We start from the raw sequence: 11,725 nt of genomic DNA, 5'->3' as shown, positions 1-11,725 counted from the left end.
TAATCTAAATGCAAATATCCATACACTATTTTTTTGGTTGACTTCACTTAAATGTGTGATTTGTTAAACAGACTATAAACAAATATTTTCCATATCTATTATACCTAACACACAGGATCAGCTTTTAACAGCAATTCATTGACTTCCTCCCATTGTTTAATCATAAATACAGGTATCCAAACAATCCCGAGGGGCCGGCTCTGTGGCCTAGCAGGTAAAGCCATGCCCTGCATTGCCGACATCCCATATGGGCCTGCACCTCTGATCTAGCGCTCTGCTATGGCTTTGGAAAGCAATGGAAGATGGCCCAAGTCCTACCTGCATAGGAGACCCCAAAGAAGCTCCTGGCTCCTGGCTTCGGATCAGCCCAGCTCCGGCCGCTGCAGCCATCTGGGGAGTGACCCAGTGGATGGAAGACTGACCTCCCTCTCTCTCTCTCTCTCTGCCTCTCTGTAATTCTGTGTTTCAAATAAATAAATAAATCTTTTAAAAAAAATCCTGAATGTATTTTTACACTACTAGGAATCAGCACCCACAACACTTCAAAATTTACAGTTTGTGACAATATTCATTGTAATTGCTACTTTAAAAAATTTTCAACTGCAGCTCTTTCACCAAACAAGATGGTAAAACATGCCACTTGTGTTTGCCTTTATGGGATTTTTACTTTTCAGAAACATGTTTCCACTTTCATTTGACACTTCTTGCCGTGCTTACGTCTTGCAAACATGAATCCTACTTGGAGCACTCCAGGTTTATGTTTAAATGACAGTGCCTCAACAAGAGAAGGCAAAATTATGCTGCGTTTTCCCTCCCATTACTTGAAAACATAAATGTTCATATTACTGAAGACAACTTACAAATTCAACGCAATCCCAATCAAAATGGCAATATTTTTCTGAGATCTAGAAAAAACGGTGCTAAAATTCACATGGAAACACAGGAGACCCAAATAGCTAAAGTAAACTTAAACAGCAAAAACAAAGCCAGAGGCATCACAACAGAAGATTTCGAGACATACTAAGATAGTAAAAAAAAAACCCTGACACTGGCAGAAAAATAGACATGTAGACAAATGGAAGAGAACAAACACCAGAAATCAATCCACACATCTACTACTAACTGATCTTTGATAAAGGAGCTAAAGTCAATGCCTGGATAAAGAACAGTCTCTTCAACAAATGGTGCTGGGAAATTGGATCTTCATGTACAGAAGTATTAAATAAGACTCCTAGTTTACACCTTATACAAAAATCAAAATATATCAAAAATTTAAATCTATAACCTGATAACATCAAATTACTAAAGGAAAACATTGGGGAAACTCTGCAAGACATTGGCATAGGCAAAGACTTCTTGGAAAAGAACCCAAATATATAGGAAATCAAAACAAAAACAAACAGGAATACATCAAGCTAAGAAGCTCTGCACTACAAAGGAAACAGCAAAGCAAAGAGGCAACTGACATAATGGAAGGAATTATCTGCAAACTCTGCAACTGAAAAAGGAATAATATCTAGAATCTAGAAAGAGCTCAAGAAACTCAACAGCAACAAAACAAACAATCCAGGTAAGAAATGGGCAAAGGACTTGAACAGACATTTCTCAAAAAAGGAGTTCAAGTGGCCAACAGATGTATGAAAAAATGCTCAGGATCACTAGCCATCAGGGAAATGCAGATCAAAACCACAATGAGCTTTGACCACACCCAGTTAGAATGGCCCTCATACAGAAATCATCAGACAATAAATATTCTCAAGGATGTGAGGAAAAAGGTACCCCAATCCACTACTGGTGGGAATGCAAGCTGGTACAGTCATTGTGGAAAACAGAATGGCGATTGCTCAGAAATCTGAAAATAGATCTACCATGTGACCCAGCCATCCCACTCCTAGGAATGTATCTAAAGGAAATGCCATCAGCATAACAAGGGGGGATCTTTATCCCCATGTTTCTTGCAGCTCAATTCACAATAGCTAAGATTTAGACTCAACCCAGATGCCCATCAACCAATGAGTGGATAAAGAAAAAACTACATATAATATATATATATTATATATTAATTATTGTTTACAGTTCTTGTCCCTACTGTTGAGGAACAGTGTTTTTTTTTCTTCCTACTATTTGTTGAATTCTCTACTTAGTGGAGGGTTAATATTATGATTACAAAATAAACGGAAGTAAGTCATTATAAAAATTAAAAGAATAAGAAAGGAAGAATGAGGGTGGTAGTGTAGGAAGCATCACTATGTTCCTAAATCTATATATGTGAAATACATGAAACTTGTTCACCTTACATAAATAAAAAAGGGTACATGATCCCCACCCCCCAAAAAAAAAGAATTCCAGCTGGCATAAATGGCCCAGAAATTTTTAAGCCATATTTAATATATACACCCATTATGAACCCATTTGTTTTTAAAGTCTAAACCTAATAGCCAGCATTCAAAATTGGTGAATAATGTATTGAATTGAATTATAAACTTTCAATTTAGGGTAAATAACTGTGTCATTCTAGAGCTCTATGGTTTTCTCGGTTGCATGTAAATCTGCTCAGAAGTGAATTCCAAAAGAAGTACTTCTAAATGTACTTTGAGTCAAGGTAAGACTGCTGGAATTACAGATAAGCCTAGGAAAGGAACTATTCAGAAAGACAATGCGCTCTATTTCATAGGCACATTTCATACTCTACCAGTTACTCTTTAATGCTTGGAACCAAAGTATTCTCAATGTTTCTGCAGAAAACTTACTCTACAATCACGACTGAAACACTTTGAGACTGACAATCCTTCTCAGGAATTTGTTTTTGAGAGTTAGCCAAAATTGCCTCCTGTTACACCAGTTACTCCAGTCCTGCTCTCAAGAGGAGAACACAACTTTGTCTTCTCTCCTAATGGGAAAAGAGTACTTGGTAGCAGGAGAACTGGTTCTAATCCATGAAGTTAGAATTGTTTCATGCTAGACCAGATTTCTAATAAGAAAGAGCTTGAAAAAAATATGTTCTTGGGAAGTTACATATTGTTTATATTAATTTGTATAAATGATATGAATGTTTAATGAATTAAAAACCGTAGTCATAGTGCTTTACAAATCTTTTTGATCAAAATGTGATCTCTATTGGGCTTCCTCAAATAGCCAGTAATGTTCATGTGTTTCTGATGTTTAGAAATTGACACAGCGCTACTTCCTAATTCAAACCTGTCAATCCTAGATAAGAACTATTCATAAGTTATTGTAAGTTTCGCTTAGTCACTATAAAAGCTAATTTATGGTTTAATTCCTCCAATGTGTCATAATTATTGTTGGTTCTCAGATGCAATGGTGAACAAGTCAGAGACATCTGGCTGTTAGGGAGTTGGTAATCTAGCATGAAGGAGACAGACTGTAAACGTATTAAAAAACCAACATGATAATTTCGGAGAGAGGCCACTGCTATAGAGATAACGGGATATTCTAAGACGATTTAGAATGACTGGAACTTCTTCAGTGAGGGGAAATTGGGGGAGAACTACAGGGAGGTTCGAGGTATGTAGTGAGAGGTGACTCCTCAGTTACTGCCCCTAGAGTAAGGTACACCCCTATTTTCTAAGGCTCCCATGGATCTCTGTTATTTTACTTACGCATGGAGATGTCAGTCTGAGAAAAGTCTGCATGTGAACTAGTAAGGGCGGGACCTAAGTGGTTCACTCAAGTCATCCTAATTCCCAAAACGCAGACACAACTTCTCTTTGTACAGCACTTTGTAAAGTACTTTTTGAGCACTTTCCAAATCATCATATTGTCTGAGCCTCAGAACAGTCCTATACAGGAAGTCTGATGCAATATTATTTTAAATTAAAAGAAAAATTAGGGGCAAAGCATCTGAGTAAGGCACTCACCATCCAGGTGGCAGATGATGCAATTCACAACCGTAGTTTCAGTGTTTTTCTTATTACTTAATCAATGTTCCAATCTTGACATTTTTGATTGTCAATTTCAATTGACCGGCTGTCCACATCAGGGAACTTCCTTCTGGTGTAAAATCTTACAGTCTACTTAGAACAGAGGTTTTCACAGTGTGGCTCCTGGACCAGCCATCTCAGTAGCACTTGATAATCCACCTGATTATCTCAGATCCCCTGAATCAGAATCTGTGGGAGTGGGGTCTAGAAATTTATGTTTCAACAAATTCTCCAGCAGATTCTGATATATACAAATGTCTGAAGTCCTTAGTTTAGAAAATAAGTAATGGCGACCTCATGACTTCTGTTTTTTTTTTTTTTTTTTAAGTTAGAAACCCTTGTGTTTTAAACTTGAATTTTAGCCTCATTCACACACATGCATTATAAACATTTGGCCACTGCTGAAATAAAAAAGGAAAATAATTTGTATAACTGTGTAGATATCACTTCATACAAAGTTAGGAAAGTTAATCTGAAACTTGTGTACTCATAACAACATCAAGAATTCCTATTCTTATAATTGAGAGGTGTAAAGAAAAGTATACTATCATATATTTAGGGTAGAAATGTGAAATGGAATGATATTTTATACAACTGATTATTTTCCTTAGAAATCAGAATGATAGAAGTGATATAAATATATAAACAAACATTACAAGGAAGCTTATTGTAATGTGGGGTATGGTAGAGAATAGCTAAAATAATATGAATTCTCATATACAGTGAAGTGCCTGAATAAAGTATGGTATATTACATTGAAAAAATTAAAGTAATTAAAAATAATTAGTCACTCTGGCATGCATGCATGCATGGTGAGCATGATAAACAATATTGTGTTGTTTACTTGGAATCTGCTCAGAGAGAAGAGCTGAAGTGTCCTCACCAGCTCTGCCCACACAGCCACATGAAACGGGACCTGTGTGGGGTGGTGGATGGGTTGCTTTATTTGACTGTGATTATCACTTTACAATATACATGCACACAGAATCATCACACTTTATACATCAATTTATACCATTCTTATTTGTTAATTATACCTCAAAAAAAAAAAAATAGAAAAAACTAATTAGCTCAAGCTCCATCACATTAAATGGAGGGATTTTTAAGACCCAGTTGGCTAAGAACTTCATCTTTTTTGGAAAACAGACAGAATACCTGTTTATACATGCAATGATCATTTTGTTTCTTGGACTATGAGAGAAGAAAAGAATATGATGACACACATACCATATAGCCACTGGGGAACAGGAATGATTGTTGATATCTGAATGGCAGACTAGATAAAGGCCAGGCTTGCATCATTACACGTTTTTATCAAGTCAGCTGGGAGGCTGAATGGGGCTTTAGTCTCAATCTCTATTCCACAGGTATCTCCCATGAACACTGAGAAGCAGCAGTATATCTCAATAGTTAGAGCTTAAACTCTGTGAACTGAGGGTCTTGTACCAAACCCAGACGCTACTACCAATGGCTGCAGAGCCTAAGAAAGTCTACTAAACCTTTCTGTGGCTCACTTCCTCAATTACCAATGAGAACGATAATAGCACCCTATCTCATAAATTTGTCATGAGAATTCAATAATATATATAAAGAGCTTAGAACCATGTCTGGAATTGTTCTAAAGGAGTTAACATCATTATTATAATAATTAACTTTCCAAAGTTACATGTATAAATATATATATATAAAACTTTCAAAGGCAGGAATGGAAAGCGTGGAACACACAGGCACAAGTATTCAAAAGTTAGTGTCTATTCCTAAGATACAAATGACCACCTCTCTGCTTCTCCATAGACTTGTAAGTTCTGTATCCCTTACTTGAAGAGCTTAAAACCAGAAGTGTTCTGGATTTCTGACTGGGGTCAGCAGAACACTGATTTTAGAATTTTTGCAGAAACATAAATGTGATGCTTTGGGAATTAGAACCATACTCAAGCAAGAAATTTGTACCCATTGCACACATAGCCTGAAGCTTATTTTAGACACTATTTTTAATGTGCTTGCGTTTTGACTATAACCGGTCTCATGAGGTCGGGTGTGGAATCTGCCACATGTGCCATCAATCATGTTAGCACTCAAAATTTTTCAGATGCAGGGTGCTCCCCCTGCATTTCTGTACTACATGTACAGTTCTTTTTATGTATCCTCATGTTTCTGTAACAAGTAGCCAAAGGCTCTTATTTTGAATGGTAATTAGAGATAAAGAGAGTTAACAGAGTGTTAATATCTTCATTCAGAAAATATTTCTTGACTAACTATGGCAGCTGGCATCATGGAAGGTACTTCAAAGAGACTGAGGAAGGAAGAAATGTTCCCTTTCTTCCAGCATTTAAAACTAATTATCTTACTTTAATTATGATTTGTGCTACAAAGCAGAAATAGAAGGTGAAGAGAAAGCACACAGAGAACTCCAAAAAGAACAAAGGAAATATGCAGAAGCCAGGTCAGGTGGAGTTTCGAGGAGCTCACAGAAGGTTCTGTCTACATTGAAAACACAAGGGGAGCCTGGTGGAACGTTCCAGCAGTGGCATGATCTGAACTGCCTCTTTCAACAGCTAAATATCATGATCTGAAGATGTGTGTGCTCATGTCCCTGCCTGCCAGAAATGACAGCACAGTGCTAAAAAATCTAGGAAGCCCAAAGGACAAAGCAGGAGGGCAAGGCACAGGAGCACACCCAAGATCTGATTTTTTTTTTTTTTTTTTTTTTGACAGGCAGAGTGGACAATGAGAGAGAGAGACGAGAGAAAGGTCTTCCTTTTGCCGTTGGTTCACCCTCCAATGGCCACCGCAGCCTGCGCACCGTGCTGATCCGATGGCAGGAGCCAGGTGCTTCTCCTGCTCTCCCATGGGGTGCAGGGCCCAAGCACATGGGCCATCCTCCACTGCACTCCCTGGCCACAGCAGAGAGCTGGCCTGGAAGAGGGGCATCCGGGACAGAATCCGGCGCCCCGACCGGAACTAGAACCCGGTGTGCTGGCGCCGCAAGGCGGAGGATTAGCCTAGTGAGCCGTGGCGCCGGCCTATCTAACTGATTTTCAGTGTGGAAGCAGGGGAAGCAGCAGTGGCTGAGCAGAGGGGCTTCACCCTGGAGAAGCCTACAGCAGGGAGAAGCCAGGGATTCCACTGCATCTCAGGAAAACACCACTGGAGGCACCTGCTGCTGGCTCTGCAGGACGGGAAGGGGAAGGGGATGGGGACAGAGGCAGGGGTTAGGGGTTACTGGATTCTTCAGGTAGGTGCCTAGAGACTCAGGTGTCCACATTGCCTGTGGTCAACGAGTTCCCTTCACGGAATGTGAAAAGAGGTTTTCCCTGGAGATTGTAGAGTTGGAAGGCTCTAGATCCTAGATTCCAACCCTCCCCTTAAAAGGGGCGGGGGGCAGAGGCTCACAGCTGGAAAATGAGAATTAAGTAAAAGCAGGTGGGCTTGATCCCAGGCACTCTGCTGATATGGACAGTGGGCATCCCAAGCAGCAGTTTAACCTTCTGCGTGTCAACACTAGCCCCTAAGCAAACATCTTTGCAATTCATTGGCCACAAATTTGCCCAAGTGCCCTTCTATTAAAAAGCTCAAGCATCGGAATGCAGCTGGGTGGGGACCCCTGGAGGCAAATCAGAAGTCTGCTCATTTTTATCTGCCAGGAGTGAGTGGCCATGCCATTTTCTGGATTAAGGAAGGCAGGGGCAGGCCAAGTGCAGCTATGAGAGTCTGAGAGGCCTGCAGAGCACAGAAGGCAGAGTTGGGAAGCTGCATAGAGTGACAAGTCATCATCCAGGCTCAGCCTAGCTGCTCCGATGTCTCTTCAGTGACCCACTCTCCGAGTCCCTCTGTGGGGTCAAATACCACTGGAGCTGGAGCGTATGACTTGCCCGTGATTCCCAAGTTCTCATTACAACTCTCCCTCCTGGGGGAGGTGGCATGGGATGGGGAAGAAGGACTTGGGGAGGGTTGAGGGAGTCGGGAATTCACTGGGCTCACCCTTCATAATTGGCTGCCCAGAGGTGCGCTTAGTCCCCATATCTCTTAGGATCCAAACCAATTCGTCCTCTAGGCCAAGGTCATTGCGAAGGAAGGAAGCTGACGGAAAGCACCGCAGCCGCAGCCAGTGTTTCTAGTTAACGATACCACCTACAGTACAGAGCACAGCAAACGTCCGTCTCCCCGCTCCTCGCACCGCTGGAGCCCTTCCTTCAGGGTCAGACTGCTCCCTTCCCTTCCAAGCTGCTCTGCTGTTAAGTTTCTGGTTGCTGGTGCAGTCGGCAGGATTTTTAAGACTGTGAATTGACATTTTGATTACGCTCTCCTTTAGCATTAGGGAAACAATTAACAAATCTAACCTGAGCTGTTAGTCAGTGAGAAGTTTTGATTCACCTGTTACTGAGCTTTAGCCAGTTGGAGAAACAAAGACAACAAATCAGAACCTGGCAGTATTCATTTTAGAGGAAAGAAAAACCCAATTTGGACAAATTTGCAAAAAAAAAAAATCCAAGTGAAATTAACTCTGCTTGCTGTGGAAAAACAGATGAAAGATGAGCAACAGGCAACAAACAACAGGAAAGTGATTTTCAGAATGTGTTTAACATTTAACGCTCAAAAACAAGCGGTCATCAGCAAGACCTCTGCCTCACTCCACTGGAGCAGTGACAGCCTGGACAGAGAGCAGGGCCAAGCTCCCACACACAGCCTGAGCCTGCAGGTTATGTCAGGGGTCTAACTAGACCAGACAGGAGGGCAAGGACAACCCCAGAGGCCTCACTGAAAGGCATCAGCTCCCTGCATACCGCACCTGTGGAGTAAAGCCACAGCAGTATCAGTCAGCTTCAGGGGACTTTAACGGAAATACCTGAGAGAGAGAGGCGACTTAGGGAAGAGGAAGGCTTAGGGTGGCTCACAGTTTAGAGATCTGCAGTCCAGGATCAGGTGGCCCTATTGGTTCCAGGCATCCCAGGAGAACAGAGGGTGGCTGAAAAATGACGACGGGGGAGCCGGGAAGCTCAGTGGGAACAGCTGAGCCAATCTGGCTCCAGGACCCACCACTTGTTGAGCGCAGGTCCTCGCTGACACGCTGACCACCTGCTAGCTGCATAATGGCATCAAGTCTCCTCCACGTGCGGGCATTTGGGGGACACAGCACCTTAACAGTGAAGTTACTTCTTCAGGCAATCTGATCTAGCAACCACCGAAATCGAATGTGCATGAAAGCCAAAATCAGAGGGAGCCTGCCGATTTTACTTTGTTGTAATTCCTGGTAAAAATAGTTAGACTTCCATGAATCAGGCCAAAATGATTCACTGATGAATGCTTACCTACTGGGGTGCTGCGCCTCACATTCATGGTGAGCTGGAAGTGGTGTTCATACAAAGGGAACAATGTAGCATGAACTGAAGAACAGTTTAAAACAAGGCGGCTCTTTCCACGAGCAGGGACGCACCAACTAGCTCAGGAGATTCCCCCTCAAGGGTACAGAGCCCTCCACCTGAGGAACTTCCAATGGATTCTCAGGTTCCGATGTCTGAACAAACTGCGGGAGAAACGATGGAAAAACCATCTCGATGCATTTATTTGTAACTTCTGGCCTCACTAGTGATTTGCATTCGTTTGCATGGGATACTCATAAGAAAGGAGAATTCAAGACAGCGGAATCAGAGCCCCTCACTCTAAGCACCGAGAAAAAACTCAGGTTAAGCAGGAGTCTGTGACAAGTGCGCGCCCACCCTCGCTCCCCTTGGCAGCCCTGCGTTGCCTTTGCAGCATTTAAGCCGCTAGCCAGAGACCAGAGGAGCCTCCTTGGGCGCCCGAATCAACAGAACTGAACTGCGTGTTAATACAACTAATACACGGTGTTCTGTGCTCGCAGAGGGTCTAAAACAGCCAACGGCAGGAAGCGGTGTTGTGGCGCAGCTGGTTAAGCCAGCACCTTCCAGGCTGCCAACCCAGGTGGAGCGCAGGTTGGAGTCTCCACTGCCCACCCAGGCCCCTGTTCAGGGCCCGGGAAAAGTGGGAGAAGATGGCCCCGGCGCTTGGGTCCCTGTGAACTACCTGGGAGAGCGGGATGAAGCCCCTGGCCACTCGGGGAGTGAACGGGCGGATGGAAACTCTCTGTGTAACTGATTTCCCAGAATGCATTAATATATAAACAGGTGGACTAGCCTTAAAAATTAGAGGCAGCAGGTGAAAATGTGCGTGCTGGCAGTCCTCGTGCGTGAAGACCTGGCCTCGGTGCACAGGAGACGCACCCGCCGCGCGCTGAGTGGCATTCCTGCGGGACCCTGCCTGCTCCTTTTGTCATTTAACTTTCCCCGTGTTTTCTGGCATTGGAGTGCCCAATCCAGCCGGAACAGCAGGACAGACGCAGACAGGGAGCGAAAAACGCATCCGTCCGCTGAGAAGTTGGAGACGGAGCCGGCCGGGGTGGGGCGCCGGGGCCCGCGGAGCCCGGGGGAAACGAGGACGGCCCCTCCCCGCGCGGCGGGGCGCGCGTGGCTCCCTCCCGCGCCCGCTCCCCGCGCCGCGCCGCGCTGCGATTGGCCGCGCCGCCGCCAGGCCCGGCGGGGAAGCGGGCGCGCGAGCGAACGCCGGGAGGGGGGCGTCTCCGCGAGGCGCGGGCCTCGGCTTCTTAGCGGCTCCCGCCCCTCGGCGCTCCATGCCGGCTGCCCTGCTCCCACTGGCCTCGGCTGGCGCGCGTCGCGGGAGAGTCGGCGCCAACCTCGCCGGCGCGTCGTCGCGTGGACAGCAGCCCCGGCTTCGCCGTCTCCGTCTGCGCCGGCCGCTTCTGCCATGGGGCCACCGCGGGGCCCCTAAAGAGTTGCGGGCCGGCGGCGCGCGCTCGGGCCAGCGTCCCCACGGGCAGGCTATGACCTAGGGCGCACCGGGGCCGGCCTCCAGGTCACGGGGCGAAGGCGCCGGCGAGCCGTACGATGAGTTTCCGCAAGGAGGACGGCGTGAGCAGCCTGTGCCAGAAGGCGCTGCACATCGTCACCGAGCTCTGCTTCGCGGGCCAGGTGGAGTGGGAGAAGTGCTCCGGCATCTTCCCTCCGGACCGCCGCACCCCGGGCGGAGGCAGCACAGGTAGGGCGGCGCGCTCCGCTGCGAACTCGGGTCGTGCGCCCGCGGCGCTGCGCCGCGCCGGGCGGACAGCTCCGGGGCACGTTCGGGGAGGCGCGCCTTTCCTCCCGCCAGGCGCCCCGGGACTTGGAGCGTGCGGAGTTTGGGGTTCGCTTCTTCCGTGGGCCCTGGCTGCCCTCGTTGGCCCACGGGTCCGGCGCGGAACCCGTGCGTGGACGCCACGAGCCGCCACGCACTTGAGGGCTGTGGTGCACCGTCCCCGCGGGGCTGCCCGGCGGCCGCAACTGGTGGTGCGTTTGAGTTTTCGAGCCCACATAATCGGGGCGATTGTGCGGGACCGCGTGGGTGCCTGGGCCACACCCAAGGCCCGGGGCTCACGGGGAGGAAGCGGAGGAGAGGGGAGAGGACCCTTTCCCAACCCTCCCTGAGCGTATACGAAACTTGGAAGAAAATGGAGTTGGGGGCGCAAGAGGGCTCCGGCCATCAGGTTTGTGGCCATGGACAGTGTCCCAAAGGACACTGCTTTCTCTGCAGGCTCGGGTGCTGGAGACGAAATCAGACCCGTTGGGTCAGCCCCAGAGCAAAGGTGTTGGGTGGTCCGGCTGCGGCGCCGCCGGCACCTGTTGCGCCAGGAGCAGACGCTGGATTCGCGGCGGATCTGGGATCGGGCCCGAAAGCATGGGGTCCCCGGTAGGGTTTGTTGGCACGGTGGCCCG

At 46.3% G+C, this 11,725-nt stretch overlaps 1 protein-coding gene across 1 annotated transcript in view; it reads left to right on the top strand.

Annotated features, from left to right (window-relative positions):
• Positions 1-10,544: 10,544 nt before the first annotated feature.
• The window catches only part of SYT10 (synaptotagmin 10), a 70,217-nt gene continuing 69,036 nt past the window's right edge, over positions 10,545-11,725 (top strand). The window contains exon 1 of the mRNA XM_051850929.2: positions 10,545-11,012. Within this exon, the coding sequence (XP_051706889.1) occupies positions 10,862-11,012 (151 nt within the window). The 5' untranslated portion in view covers positions 10,545-10,861. The remainder of the gene's footprint in view (positions 11,013-11,725) is intronic.

The sequence above is a fragment of the Oryctolagus cuniculus genome, chromosome 9 (assembly GCF_964237555.1).
Source record: "Oryctolagus cuniculus chromosome 9, mOryCun1.1, whole genome shotgun sequence".
Taxonomy (NCBI): domain Eukaryota; kingdom Metazoa; phylum Chordata; class Mammalia; order Lagomorpha; family Leporidae; genus Oryctolagus; species Oryctolagus cuniculus.
The sequence above is the reverse complement of the archived record's forward strand: the minus strand, read 5'-3'. Positions and strand labels throughout refer to the sequence as shown.